Consider the following 26,613-nt stretch of genomic DNA (forward strand, 5'->3'; position numbering starts at 1 on the left):
AGAAAAAAATAGTATGGCAGAAATCAGGCTCAGTTTTATTTCAGAAAATGCTGAAATTATATGTTGGACTACTCATATCTGATCAGGCTAGAATGAGTAGGCATGAGGAGACTTTGTGAATTGGCGGAAGGATGTGTAGGCAGCCTCCTATACAACAACTGCATGGTTTAGAAAGTATACGGCACGCAGTCTGGCTGTGACTCAACCCATTAAAGTTCTGAAAGGTCTCTGCAGAACGCCAGCAATCTTCCCGCCTGCATCACGGGGGCTCATAAACAGCACCTGCTCCTCCAGTGTGACTTCTGAAGACTTAAAAGGAAAAGACATTCTCTCCTCAACCTCCCCAAAAGCAGCAACTCAAGTAGCTGCTAGGGAAGAAGTGTCACTGCATCACAGCTGTATGAATAACTGATTTTCCAGCTCAGCAGATGCAGAGGAAAGGGGGATTTTCTATTTCTGACCCTAAACCAGCTCAATTTCTAATTTTCAGTTAATCAAAATAACTATTGGCTCAAAGTCCTAATGTTATTTTGATTTGGAGCATTTTAATAACTTAATACTTGTCTGAAATACAAGAACAGAAAATTTAGGAACATGCCACTAAGTATCTTGCACATCATTCAAAAAAATACAGCACCAATGGATCCACTATAAAATACACCGTAGGATCAGTAAGCCCAACTCTGCAAAATAGATTTCAACAGTGGTTTCCCACCCTGTTGACGATATTTTATACTGCCACTTCCACATTTAATATCTAACAAATATCCACATGAAATAGATATAATCCTTGGGAATAGGGAGAAACCATCTCTTCTCTTGAATTTCAGATTACTGTAAAATGATCTCTTTCCAAGGAACACTCGTTTTTTTTCAGGCTGAATGTATGAAAAGCTTACTCATCTAATAAATGGCAAAAAAATGGGCATAAACTTCGGTAGCCAACTGAGCAGAATCCAGACATATAGCTAGCCAGCGCTCAGACCTGGAGCTGCTAAGTTTAGTTGTGGTTTCTGCCTGAAGCGGCAATCTTTTGTGCTTGAACAAAAAGAGGAGACACAGCATAACTGTTCTCAAGGAGGAATCTTACTCCACAGAAGAGAGACATGTTAGAACATGGCTGGTCATAAGAACAGAAGAAAAAAATGTAGACTAGTCACCAACTTGAAAGTCAACAAAGGCAACTTCATTAAAATGAGACTCACGTACCCCACCACAGGCAATGGTGTATATGACTTCTCTAAGATTCAGATGACTTTCTGTGAAATACAATAACCTATAGTAAAGTCCTCCATTCCTTCCCAGATAAATGTTATAACTATATTTAGACATCTATGAGGAAAATGTAAAATAACAGAATATTACAATAGTTGCACATTAGAAGCTAAGGTATAGTTCCTGTAAGTCCAGCTTACCCTATGGCATCTTCTCTTTCTGCCTGAGAACACTTAAATTAGCAAAGATACAAGAAGAACAGCAGTCCACTCACAACAGGAGAAGTAGTGCTGATTTTGCTGCCTGCTATGAAAAACATCTAAACTAATATTGACTGCACTTGTAGGAGTCGGCTTATCAAAACTGCAAAATTGTTTTATCTATAGAAGCATCTCAGGCACAAACATGGCAGATTTAAATACACAACAACAAATAACTCTCAAATTTTTCTGGGTTACAAATAAAAGAACTGCTCCATTTTGGTTCCTTCAGCTTGCCCTCTACACAAAACAAAGTAGATCTCATTATTTTACAACAGTATTGGCAAACAATGAAGTGCATACAGACAAAAAGCAAAATAAAAATCAGGCAAATGAATGCGTGTGTGCCTACAAACACATACATACAAAATATTTCAGTTTCATATATTTATTCCTCACTCCTCATTGTATTGAAAACAAAATGAATCTGAATAGTCTTGTATCATGAATTTCCAAACAAATCAACAACAAAGCACCAATAAATTGAGATACTGATAGCATGATAAGATTTCCATGGAAAGGTTTTTCCACAGATCCTTTTAACAACTCAGGAAAGTTTCAAATGCACACTGCTACAAGTTACCAGCGTGAAAAATCTTACGGTGTCTACATTGAATAGTCTGTTTTAAATGGTAACTTATAATTTTATTTTTAAAATTAGTAGAACTTGAAACTGAAGTAGTTTTGGAAAGGAGCAAATTGCAGTTAGGGTTGAAAATGTGTCTGCTCCAAAAGAACAAAAAAAAATTTTATCTGTCACAAAGCTTTATTCCCATCATTTTCTTCACTGTTAACTTTAATTATACACTCTGACTGTCCTATAATTACATAGCTTGGGAAGCTGCCAATTTTTTCCTGCGGAAACTTTTATAATTTCTTGCAGAGATTCAACATTACTTCCATCAATACATTCCATATAGTTTATGTCACCACCTTTTAAAAGCAAAGCCTCTGATAATAGCAATTGATTATTTAAGTGGAACATGAAAAACATGCATGCACTTTACTAAAGTCACTGATAGCACCAAACAATTAATTTAAAAAAAAAAGAAAGAAAGAAAAGCTAACTCAATAAGAGACTAATTCAATAGGACTTCAAAAAAAAAATCCATATGACAGCTAAGGACACTACACAACAAAAGCAAACATGCACAACGAAAACATGCTCCTTCACACACAAAAAAAACAACCTTTCTTCAGGAGGTGCCAATCATTTCATATAGTAAACAAAGTGAGATTAAAAAAAAAAACAAAGTATAAATAAAGAAAAACAACTTGGTTTATCTGAATAAAGACAGCAAGAAAAAACAAACATCACTGTAGTTTCAGGAGTAAATGTGCAACAGGCAAAAGAAATAAGATAAATGAAATGTTGGGAAGTTGTTAGGAATCAAAATTGAAACTAAAAGTTTCCTTGGTTTTGTTTTCATTTTCACTGTGACACACCTATGTTTTCACCCTCAAATGCTTTCTGCTTTCAAGATGCAGAGTTACCCATCTGCTCCACTGCCTTCATACTCATGTTCTTCAACACATTGCAAACACGTTTGCTGTCACCGTAAGTACTTTTGCTTGGCACTGGTCTTGGAAGCCTTACTGTCCCCCTTCACTGAAGGTCACTGCAGCTTCAAACATCCTTCTCATCTAATTAATCCATTTATTATGCAAATTACTCCTAAGTGGAATCAGCTATGAGAGACATAACAAAAAGACAAAAAGGGAAGAGATTGCTTACTGCTTGCCTGCCTTCTCTTCTAACCTCTCCTTACCCAGCTTTTTCAGTAATACATGAAGATACCTTACTAAGGGCCATGCGGCTGGGGCATCCTAAGAAATCAGCAGGTCAGACTGCAGTGATTTGTACCACCCATTAAAATATAGCACTGGCAATAGACTTGGTGTAGTCATCACAATTTCCTGATAGTATCTTCATTTAATACACTGCACGGTGTCAGGAAAAACTTCATATTTTCCAAGTTAATTTTAAACCAATGCTGGTTTCCAATCTCAATTTTAATTACCCCACAGCACAGATATTATCTAATTTGGGGGCTTAGGAATTGACCCATGGTACAGCAATTAACTGCATTGCAAAATGCAGTTTCCTTGACTCTGGAAAGACAAGTAGGCTAACATATTCCCAAGGTGTGTTAGCAGCTCCCACAGCAACTTTTGGCAAGCAATTTTATCTCAGCATGCCTCAGCATGGCTTTTCTAGTGTACACATACTCTTTCTGAGGTGAGAAATATATAAGGCACACCCAGACGTTCTTGTAAAAGGAATCCTACAAGAATAAAGACAGACATCTCAAAACAACAACAATAATTCTCAGTAATGCAGCAACAAAAATACTGCATTACAGAAACAAAGCTGAGGAGCACCGAAGTCCTTTCTAAAAAGTGGCTAATTACATGCTATACTGGACCCAATTTTTAAAACAGCATCTGCAACTTGAAAATGAAAAAGAAATAAAAAATAAATTGAGAGAAGTCAATGAAAGCTCATTTTCAACAGTTTCTGTCCTCTTTAAATTCTTTCGGACTTCTTCAAAATACACGTGTGCTATGTGGGATGCACGGGCAACCCATACTATGTGCATCCTCTAAATTTAGAATTTTAAAAAGAAGCCTATGAAGTAACACCATCCAGATCTTACCCAAATTTAAAATGAGAAATCCAAATTCTAATGAGAAAATGTAACCACTTATCTTTTTTATAAAGAAAACCACAGTTCAGCATAGTTTATCCAGAAAACATACTCACTGCTCAGTATGTGAAATAACCCTTAATTTCAGGTGTTGATCAGGTTCAATAACTATTCCACATTGCAGACTGCCACAGTCTGTTACTGCTAGGTTCAGACTGAGGCAGAAAGATGTATTTACAGAGCAAAACCGACTATCTTGTGGTCTCCTATTATACCCATGGATCATCCTGTCTTGGATATCAGCACACTCTTTACAAACCTATTACAGCCTTAACACTATTCTACTTAGAACAAAAACTAGATGATAACTCTTATAGCTTACTTCATTTAAGTTCACTCCTCATTATTTAGTAGAAACAATTGATGTGCTTACTGTCTCTATATGCAAACTTCCTCATGCAGGTCCCTGGGCACACACTTTCTGGGGGTAGTTAAACCATCCCTACCAGCTCAGGACTCTGACTTTCTAGACTATCTTCTACTCCCATCTGTGCCAGATAGGTTTGCTCATGGCAAATATTCAATTTCATTAAAGGTCAGGAAAAGTTGCTCTATTTGATGCAGCTATTATTCTCCTGTATGCCTCTTCCCATAAGGATGTAACAATACAACTTGTTTTAACTACACTTGAAATAACAAATGTAGGACGTAAACTGGGCAGGGGAAGGAACAGGTTGTGCAAGTGAATTCTGATGCTTTTTACCTGTTTTTCTACAAGCATTACTTTACCTAAAGCAGTAGTTTTAGTTTAGGGAGCATCTCAGAGATGAGAGTTATCTCAGGACACTGTCAACTCAGTTATCAAGTCATTTGCTAGTCAAATCCTCCTTCCCACAGAAAATCTTGATAATTTTTGGTAGGCTTTAAGCAGAGCAGAGAATTCTGCACAAATAATCATTTCTGAGCTCATAGTTCATCCAAAAAGGCACAAGCTCATCTCTCTTCTCTTTGCAGGCCTAAGAGAATATCTATAACATTTCACTCGGCTTATACAGACATGACACGTTTCAGTGTTACATGGTTTGCCCTCCTATAGTTAGCTGTTAACAGTGAACCTTCCTCTTCAAAGTGAACCATAAACAGGACATTATCAGTATATACGGGGAATATATCTTACCAAGGAGAAGTCTTACCCGTATATAAGCATCCTGGTGATGTTTAGCGAAATATAGCATATTGTCAAGGGCTAGCATTCCTGGAGGAGTCTGTGTAAAATCCATTGCTGGGTTTACATGATTCTGCAAAAAAGATAACAAGATCACTTTATCAGTACATTTCCATAAACTATCTGCTTACCTGTGATTTTTGATGTGCACCATGTTAGCATGCTGTGCCAGAGGCCAGCAACACAGGCCTTTTTGCTGAGTAGAAAACTTGTAACACGGAAATGGTGCACCCCTCAACAAACTTCAAAGCCAAACACAAACAGTATGAGACTGGCTTATCAGTCATTTACTTGTCTAACTATGCAATGGAGCTCCAAAAAGGAGATCTGTGCTTCTATAGCACTCAACCAAGTCTTTCATATATCTGATAGACTCATTGGTGGTGTTAGAAACTAGAAGTAATAATTAATGAAAATGCAGATACACATGCAAACAGCCTCCACAATACATTCTTATACAAATGCTATGGGATGATTTCAAATAAACCATGAAAAGGAGAAAAAGCTACTAAATTCAAAAGCCATATTAAGTCTATTGGATCTCGTAGAGTCCTGAACACAAAGGGTCTCAGATAAAAGTATATGAAATTAAATAGATTCATCATCTGGAATTCAAGTAAATTTTGTTAAGTTTTAAATCTATGAACTTAAGTATGAAATTAATGAACAAACATACCAAACATAACCAAAACTTGTCAGCTTCCACATGCACCTAAGTTTCAAATGTTCAGGTTCACTTGTTACATACAAAATGACATTTGCTCAAATATTCATTAACACCATCAGTCTTTTGATGGGATGGAATTAAATGTACATTTGAGTAAGTTTCATGTAGTTCATGTTTCTGAACATTTCTGAACAAATCTGAACATTTGTCTGGCCGTAGACAGACTTAAACAACACAAAACTGCTCAGAAAAACAAAGACCCAAGGGTATGTCTCCATCAAAAATGCTTATCTCCTGCTAGTCTCTTTTATCACTATCACCTTTTCAATGTCTGCAGCTCCACTCATTCTGACACAGAAAGATTTCCCTAGTCACTTCGCGATGGCATTTCTATTCTGCAAGACTCAGCTGTGAGAGTTTTTAAAAGTGCATTTCCTTCACAAAACTTACTATATAACAATAGTAAAGATCAGCACAGATTTCTTCTTCTGTTAATCTCTTTCTGCACTGTACTTGGGGTCTGATCCGCCCACCTCACTGACAAAAGCATAGGCTGACTACTTCGCCTCCTGTTGATTCTGCCAGGCCATGAAGTTGCAGAAATGTAGCATTCCACTCTCTTGCCTTCCTTGTCTTTAGATGTATGACATGTTGGTTTTAGCTGGTCAATAATTCATATTCACATGAAAGATTAGAAACACTAGAAAGTTAAAATTATATATTAAGGTGACTTCTGCCACTTTAAAAGCAGACAAAGATTTGGGGATCAGGATAGCGTGCACAGTCTATTCATTTTACATGTACACCAGTTCTCTGAAGCACGACAAGCAACACAGAGTCTCACTGCTTCACAGTGGAGACTCAAGAGGACGTCTGAAATCCTAGATTTTTATCGGGAGATATCTATGCAGTAGAATGGGAGTAGTTTAGAGTAGAAAACAAATGTTTAGTGAGTTGACTGCATTTAAAAAAAAAAAAAAATCACCCAAATTCATCTAGTTTATATATTTTTTTTTAAAAGTCCTTTATGGCTGTTTCCTCAACTCAACCTTCCATTTTCGACATGTAATATATTTATCACTTTTACAATCAGTACAAGACTTTTACAATCAGTACAAGACTGTTTCTCACAGATGACAAGGAAAACAGACTTCAGCTTCTGGGAGAGGAATATTTCCCTTCCTGACATTTTCAAGCATTCCAGAAAGTGCATCCTTTTGAGAGGCTGGGTCTGGCAGACAAACAAATGCTCCCCCTTAGCCCTGCTAATCCCAACATGAACATCCTGGTAAAATCTTCTACACATTTGAAGTTCTCTTCATTATGCATACAAAGTCCTGTGGAACACCACTTTATACCTAGCCTCATAACGAGTACTTTTCCTTGGGAAAGCTGCTGAGAAGATGTCAACAGGGAACCTCACAGTACCATTTTTATAACACCTTTTCCAAGCAGAACTTTAGCACAGGGATGCACATACTCTCTTCATTGCCATGCTACAGCACAGGCAGAACATAGTTAGATAAATACTGGCAAGCAGAGAGTATCAAGACCCAGCTACCTTTCTGTAGCTATTAGAATAATCAGCACTCATTTTACTGGTATTTACAAGCAATGTTGAAATAAAAGCGGGATACCAAAATAAAAGGTTGACCCACTGTTGCCTGAATAGTTCTCTCCTTCATCCTATTCTAGCATCTCAAGTTATGTGGAAACATCGACAAAAACAAATGGGAACAAGAGAAATCTCACTGCATTTGTAACAAGGGTTCATTTTGTCTCTTACCATCGATAAAAATCTGTTCAATCAGAAAAGTCATCTCCATCGCATTACTTTTTCCCAAGTCAAGCCTATATATCCAGCTATTTTCAGCTGTTTCAAAAGTTTCTGTCACTTTTGATCCCAGGATAATGAGGGCTTGATCTTAAACTCTATTAAGTCAAATCACTGGAGATAAGCCAGCTGACAATAACTCAGGATCCACAATTCTGGCGTGTGTGAGACAGTAAATTATCTTCAATTATTCTTCAAAAACAAAAAGAATGCAGGCTGCTTTGTTCTATTCCTTCTCCATCCCTCCCCAAATCATCCTTTTCTTAACATGTTGAATGTTTGTGATTGAAATATTAACTGATTGAGAGTGGGTTTAGAAATGAGATACAAAGCTAAATTACCTAAAATGCTGTAGTGAATAATTTAGAAGTATTCAAACATCCCCACCTACAACATAATTTATTAAATATATGGAAAACAACACTTCAAGCAAATTAGCTGCATCTGTTTAGTATAAAGTCCATTCCATTTTTCTCTTTATAAAAAAACAAGAAATACAAAGGGAACAGATTTGTCACCTACAATTTTTCAGATGATTTTTTTTTCCCATTAGACTGAATAATATCTACATAACCTTCAGCTTCTGAGCAGTATTTAACAGCTTATGTTCTTATGCTATATACGTTGACATACCAAAAACACCAAGAATGTTAGCCAGCTTAGCAGAGTACTTTGAAAATGAAAGTTCAGTCTTCTGGATAAAATGCAAATCCAAAATCATGTCTGCTTGTGGCATTATCAAAAAAGTAAATAAAATGAAATCACGTGGCATGTTTCACAAGATTATAGCTATTCTGGATAAATTCCAGTGTAGTAATTATAATCAGATAACCTAGTATTCTCATGCAGCCCTAGCTGCATAAAGCTTTCCTCTCTATCCTGAATGGCTCCACTGTCTTCCTCTTGGCTTCCAAGGCAATCTGTGAGGAATGTATAGATTTCAGCTGTAAGAATGTGTCCTGACACTGAGATGCTTACTCACAGTAATGGTGCACTGTCTTTAGATAACCACTAATGGAATAAGCGATGCTAGTTCCTTGTATTAATCCTAACAGTGCCTTCCACATGACTATGCCAAAGCACAGACACCATTTATTTCCCTGCATTCACAGTCTACTAAAGGCACAAACTTACTTATTTTTGCCTTGACAGATATTGACAGCCTATCACAGGTTTTTCATCAGTGCTGTGTTCAGCTATGTAAATCAGTTGCCAGGTTATGCTAATTATTCCTGAATGCTGCTTGCAGTCAGTGCTAGACCCAGTAATTGCTGTTCCACGCAGGAAGAGCAAACTTCTGTTTTTCCAACCCCTATGTAGTTCACGTGAAATGTTATTCTGAACGTCTCCATTCTGTAGGCTTGTATGACAGAAACATTACAGGAGTTCCCAGGGAGGTATTGGGATTGTAGAAGAACCGATGATAAAAGAACTTCAGAACATCTGAAGAAGAGACAAATTTAAATAGTGTTGATATAAAATGACACCCCTCAAAATTGGTCATATTTTTTCTTACAGAAGAAGGGACAATCTGGCTACAAAGATAATGCAAAAGGCAGTGATCACCTCCTTCCTTGAATTACTTGCAATTATTTATTTTCCTCTTGCTTTTAAATGTAAACCACTGTTTCGTGGGCCAGGAAGGAAAGCAATCACCTTGTTCTATATCGCTGGAGTACCTACAGTAAAACCTTCCTTAGGTCAAAGGCATAAATTACAGTAATAGATAAGTGGATGTTTGCTCTATCTGAACTCAGAGCAAGAATAGCAGGAACATCTCAAGTTGTATTTTCAGTGAATTATGAATTGATAAACTTATGTTAGAATCAGTAAGCACAAAACCTCAACATTTACCCCTTCTATAAATGCTCCTGAAGTTTTCCACACAAATGTTCTCATCTGTTCATTTACAAAAAAATTACAAATGTGAAAAAAAGCTACATAAAAAATTGTGAAGTTAGTCAGCTGAAATTCTTAATGAGGAAGTAATTTTCTCATTTTATTTAATAGCACTGTATTCAAAGAGCTGATGCATACAACTTCCATCATTCAATTTAATGAGATCTAACAGTGACTTGGGAATTTTCAACCTCTATGCATTCAGTGAAAGCAAGAACTAACAAACAGATTTGTTTTTCCCTTGATGGCTATTTAAATATGCAAATGTGCATATTTTTTTCTCTTCCAAAGCCAATTTTTTGAATTTTCCAACACAAATCTAGGATAGAATGACTTTTTATCTGGAGGATCACTGAATTACAAAATAAAATAAAGTACTAAAAACACTGTGTACCTTGAATCGGATGTCTGCAAGCTCAGCAGCTGTTACATCTTTAAAGAGTATGTAGAAATTTTTTTTTAAGATACGTGGCATTCAAGTCAATTAAATCACATACCATCCCCACCCTTCTTTGCGTTTAAAGTACCCCAGTGTAGTTCTGCTGGATATAGTTTTCACAAGACTTACAAATTATATTTGCATATTTACAGAGCAGTAATATTTTTCATTTTAACGTATCTCTAGCTTTGTCCAGCTTCATTCATCAGCAAATACTTGAACATTTCTACTTGCTTTAACATTTTTATGACAGCTTTACAATACATGTTAGTAGACTGTGAATATCATCCTCCATAAATAAAATTCATTCTAACATAGCTAACACATTAAGCAACAGTCTTTCTAGATCAAGTTTGAACTCACCAATACAAAACTGACCTTCTCAACAACAAAGAAATCTAAGTGCAATCTGCACATCAAAATTTCAAAATTTGACTAACATTTGATTTGACTAACAAAATTGTTGACTAACAAAATTTGACTAACATTCCCTTATCATAGAATGGCTCGGGTTGGAAGGGCCCTTAAAGATTATCTAGTTCCAACTTCCCTGATCTAACTAAGGTACTACGTAAAGCACCACAGCACCATATACGTCACCCCTAGACGTTTGTCCCAGTCATGAATTGAGTCTACAGTGGTCAGAAATCACAAAATCTGAATGTTACGGTGACATAACAAAATTCACCTAAAATCATCAGATAAGACAACAGAGCATGGGAAAAGACAAGCACTGCATTTTTTCAGACATGAATAAACTACACTTTGTAAGCAAGACATAAAGCTTTTGCACAATACTTCATATTTTCTAAGTACTTATACTGCAGCTTTACAGTTACATGGAGCTAATGCTTTGTATTCCAAGACCTTAAGCCTTATGGACAGAGGCAATACTTTGAAAGCCTCAAAGAATCTAAAACAAATGCTACAACACTGAGGGATGCAAGGTATCTTGTCCAATGCAAGATAGGAGTACAGTTGTCACAGGGATAGTAAACAAATAATAACAATAAACTATTACAAATAACCCCAGATTAAATGTTTTCAGCTAAACAGAAGCCAGACGAGGCACAATCAAAATGTACCCAAGCAATCCTATCTTCACTTGTGTACACTTCATGTTCTTAAGTCCATTTTAGGCATGAAAAGCCTTTTTTTGAGTTCAGGTAAGTTTTATGTCTGCCGAGTAAGGTACACTGTGACTTTTCTTATTTAAGCATAACGGCTGGCACTGTTTGTATATTGGTGTACAAGCATTAATGGTTCTGGCTGATTCTTCAAAGACTACTTATTAAAGAACAGTTCAGAGCTATTTAACAAGCACTTTGTATAAAAGTTAATGAAATGATACAAAATGTTTAACAAGTGTACATAAATATTTATTTTAGCTTATGGCCAAAACATGCAAGTTGCATAGCCTATCAACAAGAAAAAGGAGCTTCTGACCATTTTATTAAATAAAATGGAAGGCTCAAAACCAAGTTCTGCCAAGTCTTTGGCTTCTTGAGACAGAATTTTCTAAGAATAAGACTGAGACAAGAGCATCTTTTTGATTGTTTTATTAACACTTCAGGCAATTTTACCTAACCTCTTTAAAGTAAAATTTGCCTCTAATTTAAAGCACATTAATTGAAACACCTTTCAGTCATCATTTCCTTATAAGAGAAAGCAAAAACACTTAGATAAGGATTTGAGTAACATCAGGGTAAAAATAATCATTGCAATTTTCCTGGAGATGTTTTATCTACAGGAAAGCCACATGGGAAGCAGCTGACTTAATTGCTGCAGTTGCCTCTCCCGTACATCATCACTCAGAAACTTGAGTGGATCTCTGACAGGATCCTTCGTACCATAATGAGCAGCTCCAGTGAAGGATGTGATGTTTGTTATGGGAGGAATGGCACAACCACAGAACAGCGACTAATCCGTAGTAAAAGAAACTGTCAAATCTATATTTTAGCTGTCTTTAGACCTAAGTCCCCATATACAAAATGACTCTTCTTACAGTCTAATCTTCCTACAGCTCAAGTACAAACAGCCAGGCTTTATAAATACCAAAATAGAAGGGTTTGGAAAATAGGACCACACTCTGAAAGCCTTTGAGTCCATACTTCTGTCTTAAACCAACATTAGTCTATGCCTGTACTATAGCATACCTCATTTGCCTTCAGTAGTGCGGCAATTATAATTTTAATAAAGACTGGATCCATTTGCTGTGGAATTTCAGTTCACCCAACTTCCATTTTTCTTTGCCTCCCTCTACAGGAATGTGAAATGTGAAAAGCTAGAGCTGTGCTTTGCAAAATTTGCAACTTTTTGTATGGCCCAAGCATTCTTCTGCTATACCTCCAGGCTCCTCCAGATTAACATCAAAAAGAGAATGGAGTTGCACCAAAATGTAGGAAGATTAAAAGAGTTAAGGAGTTTTTAAAAGAATACGTATTGCCTTCTGTGTAGAGGCTGTGTAACAAGCAGACTGTATCAAAGAGTCAAAAGATTCAGAATTCAGATTTGGAGGTGTTTTTAATTTGAAGGAGAAAAAAATCAATTATTCCCAAAGGAGTTGCTCTACTCCCCCTCATCTCTTAATTCATTTACAGGCCTGAGTTCATGAAACTGCATATTCAGAGAGCATCTCTTACCCATATTGTAATTCTTCATAACTGAACAAGATCCAAACACTTTGTGTGCTCTATTTACTATCCTTTACATCTTACAACAGGCAAAAAACCACAAGGAATGAGAGGAGGGAGGAGCAAAGCAGTATGTACATACAAGCAACATACACACTGAAAACTGCATAGGCTTAAGGAAAAATGAGTATTTGTAATAATGAACACTAAATTGAATTTACAGTGTTTCACAAAACTAACATTACTTCGTGACTGAGCAAGGGTTTGGCAGGCAATCAGCTACCTGAGTGAATCAGATGAAGCCCATAATACAAAAGAGAAAAGATGTCATTATATCTGACCAGTTTCTGGGAGCCTGTTTCTTCAACTTAGTTCTTTTGTTTGCAAATTCTGAGGGATATGCAGTACATAGCATCTAGAGAAAGAAGTCCAAGATCTATCTCTAAGAGAAGGGGTTAGAAAGCAATTAGTGGTAAGACAACTCTTCTTTAATGATGTACAGACAGATCAGTCAAAGCTTTACCACATCCAAATTTACAGAGCTTGCCTGCCCCCAGGAGTTTAGAGCTGCAATGCACGCAGTGGGTGAGTGGCAAACAAGATTTCACAAAATAATGAAATCGCAAATAGTAAATAAAAACGTGCAACAAATGCAATGCTCTGATGACCCTAAGCTTACATTAGAACATGTATATCCGTTAATGGATTTTTTTCAGAACAGGCATGCTCTTTTAATCAAAATCAGCTTTTACAATTTCACAAGTAAAAATATTGGAAAGGCATAAAACCCAAACAAAAACTTTTACCCTCCCTCTGGAAGGGAAAAAAAAAAAAAATTGATCTCATCTTGTTATTAAGAAACTGATTTAAAGGATGATACTTAATACTTATATTAAGCATAAAATTATAAAAAAGTATTAAAGATTGTGATTATACAGACTCAGCTCATTCACATAGACACAATACTACAGATACTTCATTCTGAATAGTTTTAACTTCATTCTTACACTGATAACAGGAAAGTTCAAAGAACATTGGCAGCCCATCAAAATTATTTCTCTTTATTTCTTAATTTATTTCTGATCTGTTCCCTTCTGGAAGGACTAAAGCTAAGAGGAGTTCAGCACTACACGGCAAAAGGCTTGTTTATTCATTTTAACAATGTGCAGATTGTTAGATGCCCATAGCTTCTGAAAAACAATTCTGGTAAATTGCATGCAGCTGCATGGTAAACAAGAACAATGGATTCAACATATGGATTTTCTGGCCCCAGTTCTTGGTTACCGTAATGATGCATCTGACCTGGGCACCTCTTTCTGTGCAATTACTGGCTCAGACCAACAGTACCACTTTTACAGAAGCTTAGTAGCTTGTATAACACACAGATATCAACCACTGTGCAATGTCACAAGGTCAGACTTCCTGGGTACAAAACTGAATGATTTTTTATTAAAAAGAGAAGTTCTCAGGTTTGCTCCCATCTATTTAAAGTCTCATGCCTCCAAATAGCAGTAATTCTTTTGCGCCCCTCTGTAAGCATTCAGAGTCAGCAGAGAACAATCTGATTCTGAAGACTGATAATGCATTTTTTTCATGATATATGTTCAGATTTGCTCATCACTTCATGGTCTTCATCAGACATCTCTTTTTTTTTTTTTTTTGTCATTTTCCATTGTACACCACACTGCAATCACATTTGGCTGAGAGCAGCATCTACTCCACTGCCAGAGCCAAGCACCCCTCTCCCTTGGGAGCTGTACCCCGAGGCCATCTTCACCAGCTCTGCCCTACTCACGTGAAGGGCGACCAAGATGTTCCCTGCTTGTGCTCAGCGGGCATCCACCCACGCTTCTGTGCCCTGCTCAAAGTGGTTTGAAGGCTCAACAGAAGAGAACTGTGGATCAAATGCTAACCCTAGGGACTACCCCGCTCTAAGTCATACCAGAAACGTATCTTCCACAGTGGCAAGTTGACCTTGAAGGACTCTGCAATGTGACTTCTGTGCTTCACTCAGAAACAAACAAGAACTCCCACACAAACAAGGAACAACAACAAAAAACACGTAGCAATCCTATTTCCATCACATTGGATGTTTGGTTCATGGTAAACGGTAAATTTAAAACTGTGCTTATGGGTAAGAATGCAGTAGGTTGCACACCTGTGGGCTCCTATAAGAACTGGGCTCTATTAGGAGGTTAAGTGCACATGGCACCTCAGGGATGCCCTATTTCTGCCTCTCAAGTTTTGAGACAGAGTGATGGTTTGTAGCTGTCGCTCACAATGCCAACTCGGGCCATGTTTACAAATCAAACCTAAGCTTTTCTGATTAGACCTTAAACTATGTTTACAATCTCATATTTTACAGATTTGCAGAGACTGCTGGGAAAAAAAATCCAGATTGCGAAAAAGTATCCCTGTCTTGGTGCATATCAGTCTTGCATAAACTCTAAGACACAGGAACAAACTAGTATTTCAGAAAGAAAATATCCCATCAGTGACAGCCAGAAAAGAAACCATGCTTAGAGTTCTGTAAGAAACTGTAATGTGCAAGCCAGTTTAAGTAACTTTCTATTCCCCCAAAAAGGTATCGTTTAGCTTAAACGTCAAACAATTGCTGGCAACTCAGAAATGGGAATTTACACCATAAAACAGTGTTTCCTAGTATTTCTCAGGCTGAAATAATTCTTCTGTAAGTAATTGCATGCAACTGAGCTGTTCAACAACTTTAGCTAACAACCTACATCTAGTGGGATGCTAGTGGCCTCTGCTGTGTGATGTTAAAAATTAGGTAGAAGCTTTCTCTTGAAACAAGGTTCAGCTCTATTCCAAGTAATTCCAAGATGTATAAATACAGTAAATTAACAACTGGGCTTACTGATTGTGGTGCTCCAAATGTCAGCATACAGTAGTAAAACCCTTAATTACTTGCTTGGTATCATCATCCATTTACTTGTATTTCCTTTACCCTTTCCATTTTCTTGTAGTTTAAGTATTTTGTCTACTTTTCTAGTACAGGTTTCAGTACCTCCACTTGTGGTTGCTCAGCTAGGGATGTATCAAGCAGCAAGAAACCCTCACCTGTGAGGTACCTTACACCCTAGACACCCAGGAAAAAAAAAAAAAAAAGATGAAATAAAATAAAACTAATTTCTGAAAATAGCTAACCAATGCACATTTAAAATCTCAAAGAGGAGAAGAACTACAACTTTTCCTCTCCACCTTTCAGTCTTCCTCCTTCTGATGAAGAAATGCATGCAGTTTGCCAGGCACCTTCCAATTCAGATATTAAGCAGCCAAATAACAACTTGACTTGGAAATGGCTAAAGTTTCCACGCATCCTCTCTTTCACATCTTACAGCAATCTTTAACATCTGTTACCACTATAGTTTTGAGCTACTTCTAAGAGTTTTTTTGTGTTTTTTTTTTTTTTTTTTTAAAGTCAAAACAATGATCTCCTTAAATCAAAGCCATGTTGATAAAACCTAAATGAAGTCACAGTCAAACCCATCTGTAGAGGTTTGCAGGTATAATCCTTTACCTCTCTGGAAGAGAATGAAAAGCATCATCAACAGTAAAAAATACTTCTTCACTTTCACTAAACCACTGGATGCAGACAGAAACAACTGCATGATTTTTCTATCAAAGTCTCCATGGAAAACAGACAGTGTTCTGAAAGGCAGAGGGAGGAGGTTTATTTGGGAAGCTCAACACTCAAGTGAGAAATGCTTCAGAAAGTTCTTCATTATCCCAGAAAGTCAAAGAAACAGTATACATCAGTAGGGAAGCAAGATGTCGAAAGCAAACAGAAACAGTAAAGATGTTTAACTGCATGTAAAACTAACCTGAGCCACAGGTGGCACGGTTGTCTGACACTTTCCATTTTGAGACTTCCTTTGCTTCTGATACTTTACAACTACTTTGTTTGGACTGAATGCTTAGCATCTCCTTTAGGTTTTAGCAGAATCTTTGGTCACTTGTAGGAATGTTTTATTAAACACTGCATTGCTCTTATTAACTTTATTTTTACACTGTTGTTTTGCTGAAGAACTCCATCCCAGTCACGCTTTGTAAGAAGAGGTTCTAGTTTAGGAAAAGGCTTGTTTTTGTGCCAGTCTTGAGATTCCTCTGGAATGTAGACTATATTTGGTCACATTATACAAAAACTCAGGATATACTGAATTTCACAAGTCTGTATGGAGCATACAGGGTTTTTTTGTTTTGTTTTGTTTTTTCCCCTGAAGGTGATGCCTGTCCTGGGCATTCCCTGGCCTCATCTTCAAGGCTTAGAGAAAAAGCAATGACTAGAAACCAGGAGTTGAGTGGACAGAAGCTAAGTAGAGAGACGCACGGTAACAGTGTGAGGAAAGAGTCAAAGCCAGGCATTTGGAAAGGTTTGGAGGAAGGAGGAGTGCAAGCGTGGCAGGGCAGAAGCTATGACAGAAGGGCAGGAGGGCTATAATTAGCCTGTGGCTGAACAAAAGGAGAGTAAAAATCATGACAGAAGCAGAGTGAAATGTAAAGGAGGAGAAAAGCAGAGGCAGACAGAAGAAAAACTGCCTGTAATTAAATATCACAGAGAATGAAGGGAATGAAACAAGGCTTTAAAGATATTTTTCTGCGTTTTCTTAAAAGCATTCAATGTTGCCGCTCTTTTAGTACGTGGGGGTGTTGCACTTCTGATGCAGACATATCTATGATGCAGATATGTATTAATATATAAAATACACAAACATTTGAAACATTTACTTCAGTTTAGATGCTTTCACTGATTCGAGATCATTATTACTTGAGGTTCTGGGCTGTTATTCCCAGTGAATAGATCTTGTTCATATGATATTCCTATATACAGCAACAGGATTCTAGCAATAAATGCTACTCTCTTAAAAACAGGAATAACAGAACAGGTCCTCAAGTTGTGGTTTTTTTTTGTTTTGTTTTGCTGTTGTTTTTGTCTCAAGTTCTTCTACATAGTGTTTATGAAAACAAATACAGTAACATGAATTTCTGTCTCTCTACTTAAAAAGCGATCAAATACCAAAAGTAATAGTCACTATACATCTACACTCTGACAACACATTGAAATAAAGATGTATGATTAGCCTTCATCTTCCAAAACTTACCTTGAGGAATAAACCAGACTTATTTCCGAAATACCCACTGAAAAATTTCAGGTTCAAAACTGAATAGTGGAACGCAGAACAAAGTTTGCAAACAACAGAGAACAGCAACCTCTAGTGGTCATAAGGGTTAAAAAAATGAATAAATGCTACATACATTCTTGTCTTACTCCACTTGTTCAATATTAAAAGGAACTTCAGTAGCAAAAGGGAAGACCATGTGTTTTTTTCTAGTCTCACACTACTATCTGCAATTTTAATTCTGTTAAATAAAGGGATACTTAAATCTATGAACCATGTACTACAGTGAAATGTGAGAAGAAACTCCTTTCTAGTGAAGTTCCATTAGACCTGTTTCCTGCAATGCTTCATGGTGTTTAATTATTAGCTATCAGTAATAAAGGACAAAGGACTTTACTTTAGAGGGGGCCATTGCTTCATACAGAAATACAGTCACTAAACTAAGTCACTTCTATCTCAGGGCAAAACAGCCTATTCAAATAGCTCAGCAAAAGGAATTTTTCCTAAACTGATTATTTTTCCAGCAATAAATTATTTCACAAGTTTTGAAACAGTAGATATGGAAACAGAGGGTTGTGAGGGTAGAGAAAACCGTGGAGGATGGAAAACTATAAATAATTTTCAGGAGTGCAGAAAACCTGCTACCTATGCCATTGTCTCATTGAGCTACAGACTACAAGCTTCTCCATTTCAAGTTTAAAAAAGGACTTGATCTAGGCTGACACACAGTGACATTCTGAAGACGTTCCTTTGCCACTGCCAAATCCAACAATGGAATCTGAATGTTAGAAAGTGTGACCTTTACTGTAGGTGAAGCTTCACCAAAGGATAAACAATGCAACACTACTTATCTTTGCCTAATGACACCAAGAGGAAGAAACGTTAGAGAGCTATGAACGGAACAGTTGCAAATGACTACTCAAATCCTTCCAGATCTCATGAATGACTCAATTTCACCTGCTCAGGGAAAAAATCCTGACTCACTACAGTCACTCTGACAGATAGGTGGCTTGTGCTTGCAAAGGCAATGTCCTGAACAAATAATTCCCGTTTGCTGGTGGAAGAGAGACTACTTAAATCTCAGGCCAAACCTCTCAGTTAAGACAGCCATGGACTTAGCCTGGTGAGAAAGCTATGTCTAGAAACGTCAAGGCAACTTGCACCTTACACAGTCTTCTGTAAGACAGTCACTATGTTCTTAATTTTGCAAATACTTGATTTGACACTCTCAGCTCTGCTCTGCGGAAAGTAACAGTCACACGGGTGTAACAGAAGCCATGCACTGAAGAAGGAAGAAAGTGTTCTGAAAAAAATAAAGTGTTGAGCATCTTTCCTCTGCCAGAAAAGTCTAGGGGAAAAATTTTTCCCCTTATCTCTAAATGGGGACTATCTTTAGGCTTCAGCTAGGGAACTATTCAAAGAGATTATGAAGAGCACCACAGGACCCCTGAGGAAACTTAATAGTTTTTAATCTTCAAAGCACTATTTGGATATTGTGCTGTGAAAAAAAGGATTTTTTTGAAGAATGAGATCAAAAGAAAAAAACAAATTAGTTACTCATCTGGGACATGAAGATTGGGGGGCGGGGGGAGGCAAGTCTGAAAAAAGTCTCAGCAGCTCATCAGGCCTACATTCTTGCATGCATAAAAACAATTTACATTTTATTGAAGTCAAAAGGAAAAAAAAAAAGCTCCACACACCACAAATGAAAAAATCTCAAAGAGTTTTTCTTCACTTTTTAACTTATTTAAATTTCTTAGAATTTGGTTAGATCTGCCTCTAACTTTAAACACATTCACTACAACTTATCACTGACAGTTAATGATATTTACAGAACTATGAGAAAACATAACTCAAGAAATTAATATTGTGTATATCTGTTGCCTACTTTGGTTATAGGAATAAAGTTTGCTCAAATGCAATAAGATTTTTGAAGCTTCAAATGCAGTGAACTCTACAAAACTGAACAGCTTAGCAATTTCAAGAGCAATTTTATCATTACCAACACTTGTACCTTTATCTATTAGCTATCTCTAACACAAAACTACATTATTATTTGCAAGTCTACAAAACTCTACTTCTACTACAAGAATTGCCATAGATAAACTGCTGAAAGAGATTTTAAGGCAGGAAGAAAAGAAGGAACTCAAGCTATTTAATTTGCAATTGCCTCAGAAAAATAATTCAATAAGGTGAAACGTATCTTACATCTCCTAATTGGGTCATCTTTTGTTGTATTTGTCAGTATTTTAGTAAATCTCTTCAAAACTATCTCCGCTGAAAATCTCTTTGCCCATAATAAACTTCATACTGGACATCTCGACCATCTGGAAAGGCCCTGTGGTTGCTTTAACTGAATATAGGTTTCTAACTATGTAGTTTTACAAATGGTATTGTAAACTTCTGAAACCACGTCTGGACTTTCTCTTTTGTTGACATTACATTTGCAATGTGACAAAGCTTTTTCATGTGGCCAAGAAAAATGAATAGAATTCCTGCATTTCCCATACAGAAAGACAACAAGCAGTCCAGGAACAACTGGATGGCTAGACATGGTTTTGCTCTCCCCCTCGGAAAGAACGTTTAATCAGTTCAAGAAATTAGCATCCTGACCACCACCACCAGTGGAATGAAGGCAGCATTCAAAGGCAGCCACCAATTTGGCTGGGTTTCTTCTCGTGTTAGACAGCCAAAAGAAGAGGAAGAGAAACCTCCTGTTATTCAGGGCACAGTTCAGTTTGCTTATGTATCCTTCTACCTGCATTTTTCAAAAGCACTGAAGACGTTTTAATGTTAGAGTTAAAAGAAGTAGATGGGGTAAAGGCAGCCATAGGCTAACTGGAGGCCAGTCAGAGCATAGCCCCTGTGTGAGGCTCAGTCAGATTCACTGTTTGAGAGCCAGCCTGAGCTCTACAACAGGCACTTCTCCAGCTCTGTGAGGAAGGTCAAATTCCTTTTCAGCTATGGGAAAAGTCATACATGTAGAGTCACCAGTACTCTCAGCTCCAAGAAAAAGTTCTGCTCAAGAGCAGAGTAACTCTCCTCACACTTTACAATTAACATATTTATTATTTGTGCATTGCCTCATTATTCTGTTAGGGGGATAACCTGCCTCCCATTAGGGCCCTTATCATGGTACTCTGAAAAGCTCACTTGCCTGTATTTCTGATCTCCCATTATGCTTTCCTTCTATTTATCCTTCCACATTTTCTTCATTGTTTTGATCGCAGTTCCCATTCCCTCCTAGACTTTAATCGCCCTTCCCTGTTGGAAAGCCATCAGAATTACATAGCAAATACTGCTGTTGTTAACCCTGACAACTGTTGATTTCTGTAGGCTTCCCAATGAACAGCCCAAATGAGAGTAATGAAGATAACAGAGACATCCCTGCTGCACATACACAGCATGAGCTCCTGCAAACTCAGACAAGACAGTAACACATTTTGATTCACACCAAGCATCTCTCCTACAATGCTATCAGTTCAAACACACTGTTGTTAATAATGACTTCAGCTCTGCTGAATCAAAATATATCCTGTGGGACAAACAGAAGCATTGGAAAAACAAGTGTCAGCCCACAACCCTATTGATCTTTAGTCTTTCCTTGTTAAGCAGCAGAAAAACAGGACTAGAATTCAGATCTGTGTGCTAGTCATGGCTCAGTTTATGTTGGATGCTTTATTACACAGACAGAGTTTTCCAGCTCCACCTCTAAGAAAGCAAGGTCAGACTTTCAGGGGTGCTAGATACTTAGGGATGCCAGCAACAGTAGTGGGATCTGAGTGTCTTCAACATCTCCTAAAACTGGAATGCACAGCTAATATCCAAAAGTGATCAACCACAATTAGAGAACACTTGTTTTAAATTTGACCTCTTTTATTCTTCCATATGCCATAATCTCTGTACGTACAGATCCACAACGACTTCACTATACCTCAGCATTCCCTCTTGCCCCCTGCCCTGAACTGTGTTTATCACCATTTCTTACTTGCCAGTGGTTACTTTTCCACCACGTACGATGGAAGGTCTGCGAGAACCAATCTCTGTTCTCATTCACCACAAGCTAGAGGGTCTACATTCAGCCCGTTTATCTCTAAACCATGGCATGCATTTTCCTTTAGTTCTAGCCTTGAGAGCCCAAAGTCCTCTGCTCATCTCACATAGGAGTTGCCAATCTTAAAAGCTGAGATAGCAATGGTCTTCTGTGACACAGAAACAGAGAACAGATTCATAGTTTTTGTTGTTGTTGTTGTCTATCGAGATTCAAAAGCTTCTTCAAAGCATTGATTTTACTATCATGCTTACAATGCCAAGTTCCTTCCTTTCCCCTTACTTAAGACTCCTTACAGATGCAACAGCACTGATACAGCAGTAATTTTTCCTCACTCATCAGTAATGAAAACAACTACCAGAACCCAGAACGCCTCCTCCCTAAACCACAGGGGAACTGGGTAATCCTGAGCTCTATGCCACAGAGCTGAGCAGAGCACTCAAACTGCACAGCAAGCTTCAGCTTTTACCGGTGTTTGAAACCACCCTGCCTCTAACTGTGGCTACCATACCACATTCACTGTCTATCTGCCAGGCCAGCAGCAATCGTGTACCATGCAAAGTATACAATTTTACCTAAGGAGAAAGAAAATTGCATACTAACCTAGAGTAAACAATAAATCAAGATACTGATTGCAGAGTGTGCATGTGTGCATGCATGCATGTGTCCACCCTTTGCTTCCAGAGGGGGAAAAATACACATTATTCATCAGTATAAATGCATCCAACAGTTCAGCCAGATTGTGTTGTTTCAGCCAAGACCAGAACTCTAAGTGGTCTGAGTAGGTCAAAGTGGGAGTTTCTGCATCCCCTACTCACAGATGAAAGGACTTCAAACAACCAAGACACAAGATCCTACAAGTAAATGCTATAGATAGAATCCTACCTCTGATTTATTGTGCTCATCAGTTCACATTATTACTAAGAGTACGATTTTGAGTACTCTTAGGTTTGAGCAGGTTTGCAACAGATCTGTTAGACAATGCTTGTTCATCCAAGATTTGATTAAGTTAAATTAATTATGACGTGTCATGAAAAACTATGTTCTTCCACCTTAGATAGTTATTTCTTCCAATTAACCCTAACTTCTGCTAAAGCAACCCCTTGGGGTTAAAAAGATTTGCAAAAAGATAAAGAAATTATTATATTCTCCTGTTAGTAATAGCCAGAAGATCAAATAAGAAAAGTGACTGATTAGAGAATGTACTACAACAGATGCATTCAACCACATCCAGTGTCCCACCACCCAAAAATACTCACAATAAATCCAAGTTTTTTATAGTCTCGCGTATACATAGATTTGCGTTTCTCGATACTGCCACTACTGTTGTTAGGTTCAGATTCTGCATCAAATGCAATTCTTCTCAGTTCAAATATGATATCCCGTTGAGCCTGTGTTCAAACAAACGTTAAAAAAATGGTTAAAATAACTGACCTCTCATTTTAATAACCAATACCACAAGGCTGTTTCAAAATACTGTATTCCCTCCATTGCCCAACCTTCATCTAAATTCCCTACCTTCTTACTCAAAGGCCATCAGCAAGAATGACTTTGTGGTTCCCATTTTCCAAAGGTCTCATATTTGTGGGGTTCATGCAGAAATGTGTAAGGGTTGACTTTCAGAAGCAGGACCCATGTTAGCAAGGCCACTAACTACACACTTGATTTTAACCACAGACATGAAACCACAGAAGCCAAGAGATCACACTTCAAATTAAGCTGGTATTTAGGCACTTTGCTGACTTAAATCAAAATGGCTCAGTACTCTGATCCTTCTGGTGACTGTCTATTTCTGCTGACAAGGGAATGGGCAAGAGAGGACTTACTGCAGCTACACATCACTGGAAATGCCTCCAGACAGTGATAACCACCCCACCATCTATACTAACAACACCGTATCAGACAGTCTATGGAGATACGCACTAGGTATTACATTCTCCTGAGAGTCAAACTCTCCTGCCTCAAACTGAAGAAACAGGAAGGGGATAATCCTATAGCATGATGTTATTCAAGTTTACAACTATCTTGCTCTCCCATCTCCTTTTCTTCAAATCCTAAGTCTTAAGAAAATTCCCTCTTAAAAATGAAACCAGATTTCCCTTCATACAGCACCAAAAAGGAAACACACAAAAAATAAATAAACAAACACATCTTCTCTCATGTTCACTGATTCTATATCAAATCTTTAATTTCTTTGGGGAGTACCTCTTTATGCATAAGGCTGGTGTTTGGACACAATGAGCAATAAGACGAACAACTACTGTACAGGTTCATAGCAACAAAAATTACTTAGATCATAACATCAATTAACCTCAACTCTAGAATATTAGATAGTTTTCATTTAAATATTAAGTTTTAGCTCTACAGGAGCACTTTTAGGAAGGACCATGCATCTCAGTTGGCTCTGAAAAGTACAAAAAAGAAAAAAGGCTGTACTGCTGGCTTCAGAGTTCTAGTTCAGGATGACACCAAACTCAGTTCATGAAGCTACATGCTAAGGAGAAAAGCCTGGCCATCTTGCTGTACTTTTGCACACAGAATGCAATAGCCAGTTCATCTTTCAACAGCCAGAAAACAAAATCCAGCATCACAACCCAAGTGAGAGAGATTAGGTAAGAATTCCTGCCAGTGTCTTTTCCTCCGTCAAGAGTTTTACGCACAGCAACGAGTAGCTGTCCTCTCCCTGTTCTGACTAGGTCATGTCAGATGCTTACCTGATCCTGTGGATCCATTTTTGTCATCATTCTGTCTTCCAGAAGGTTAAAGGTAAGTACTTGGAGAACATAAAGCTGATGTGCCATTTCATTATTGATGGCCCTCTGTGCCCTGATAACATGCTGCAAAAGACAGACAGACTCCAGTGAATACCACCATATCAGAAAATCCCACCAGGTGGACTCTGGTGTTTCCATTTCTGAAAGAATGTGTTGATATGCAATGGTGTGTGTATACTCCAGAAAAAAATTAAACCAAAACCAGCACTATTGATCTAGGTATTCAGATGAACTGCAGGCTTCATAAGAAATTTTAAGGGCCAGGACTTTACACTAATAATGCACTGAAGCTTTCTCCTTTTAGCCACTAGGTAGAGCCTGTGCATGTATGAGAAGTGGTGAAAATAAAAACAAGCAAACAAAAACAGAAGAGAGGGAGCAACTGAAGAAAAATTAACTCCTTAGCAAGAACATTAGAGCCCTGTTAAAAAAAAAAAATGTATTAAGAAAATATTTAAATAGTTCCCTGAGCATAAAGTTTTCAAGCTGCCAACACAATCAGTAGATACAATGACATAACAGCGCTACTGCTGCAGAAGCCAACATTACATGGCAATCCGGCAATCCAACTTTGTTCGATATGAGGAAGATGGCTTGGAAATGCATTGGTGTACAATACCTTATACATACAGGGCTACACACAGCAGTTACCAAGCTGATGGACAATTTCACACACAACACACACACTGGCTCTACAGGGGAAACAGGCCCAGGTATAACTAAACATCTCAGGGCATACATAAGGGAAGAATCATCATGTAGGAGATGGATACAAAAATTGATATTGTACAGCTCCAGAGAATAAAAGAATCTGTCTGCCAAAAAGTACTTGAGCATTTTATGACAGTATATGAACACTTAAGAATGTTATCCTTATGCTTACACCAAATTTTTATAAACACAAGCAATGCAAAAACATGCCTTCTGAAACAAATTCTGTTTTGTTTTATTGTTGTTTTGTTGTTGTCATTTTGTTTGTTTTTTAATGCATCACTAAAATAATGACAGTGAGTGAAAAAAGGCAAGGGTTTGTTTGTTTCTTGTTTGGTTTTGTTTACACTGTCTGGTATCTCATGACAGATACTGAACTCATCCCTTTTAAGGAGAATTTCCCCTTGTTCCCTTGAAGATCTGTTCTGCGCTAAGGTCAAACACAAAATCCCTGTGTTTTTCCAAGACAGCAGAAGTAAGTCTTTTATACTACATTCATTAACTTCACTCTGGGCTATATACCATGCTTTTGTGTAAGTGGTGACAAATCATATGCAACTTGATATCAGGACACAAAATCACCAGTAGAACCAAAAACACAGAAGCTGATTTTGCAAAATGGAAAGCCTTGTGTGGCTTGCATAGCTGTCATCAGGTCCAAACCTTAACACAGAGGACTTACTATTAATGCCTCAGACATTCCCTAGTCTGCACAATTAAGTTCACATTCTCCACAGGAATAAAACCCTTGAGGTATTATTTTTTTATTCAGTATTGCATTTTCATGAAGAAACTACAATTTATTGGGCTGGAAAGATACCCGTTCTGATCATCAATTCTGAACCCACTCAATAACCAGATCTTTAGCTTGTGTATCACAGGCTTCAAAATGTATCTTGTGAGATACAAGAGCGCAATTACAATATATGAAGACAAAACCTCTACGCACCAAAAGTCAAGCCTGCTTTTCTCTCTAGTAGTGAAAAGTAAAATTGAAAATTATATACTTACAGTTAGGATGATGGAGCGAAGCTGCTTTTGTGCCAAAATGTTTGCCATTTCCTAAATTAGAGAAAAAAGTAATAGCTAGAAGCAAGCATTTTAGTGTTACACCTATAA

General features: G+C 37.5%; 1 protein-coding gene across 8 annotated transcripts in view; it reads right to left on the reverse strand.

Annotated features, from left to right (window-relative positions):
* ELMO1 (engulfment and cell motility 1) overlaps positions 1–26,613 on the reverse strand; it is a 306,907-nt gene that overhangs the window by 162,274 nt on the left and 118,020 nt on the right. For all 8 annotated transcript variants that reach the window (XM_035552367.2, XM_035552364.2, XM_035552368.2 and 5 more), the window contains 4 exons: positions 26,506–26,556; positions 24,724–24,846; positions 23,269–23,400; positions 5,317–5,421 (listed from right to left, as the gene is read on the reverse strand). In XM_035552367.2, the coding sequence (XP_035408260.1) occupies positions 5,317–5,421; positions 23,269–23,400; positions 24,724–24,846; positions 26,506–26,556 (411 nt within the window). The remainder of the gene's footprint in view (positions 1–5,316; positions 5,422–23,268; positions 23,401–24,723; positions 24,847–26,505; positions 26,557–26,613) is intronic.

The sequence above is a fragment of the Cygnus atratus genome, chromosome 2 (assembly GCF_013377495.2).
Source record: "Cygnus atratus isolate AKBS03 ecotype Queensland, Australia chromosome 2, CAtr_DNAZoo_HiC_assembly, whole genome shotgun sequence".
NCBI classification, from domain to species: domain Eukaryota; kingdom Metazoa; phylum Chordata; class Aves; order Anseriformes; family Anatidae; genus Cygnus; species Cygnus atratus.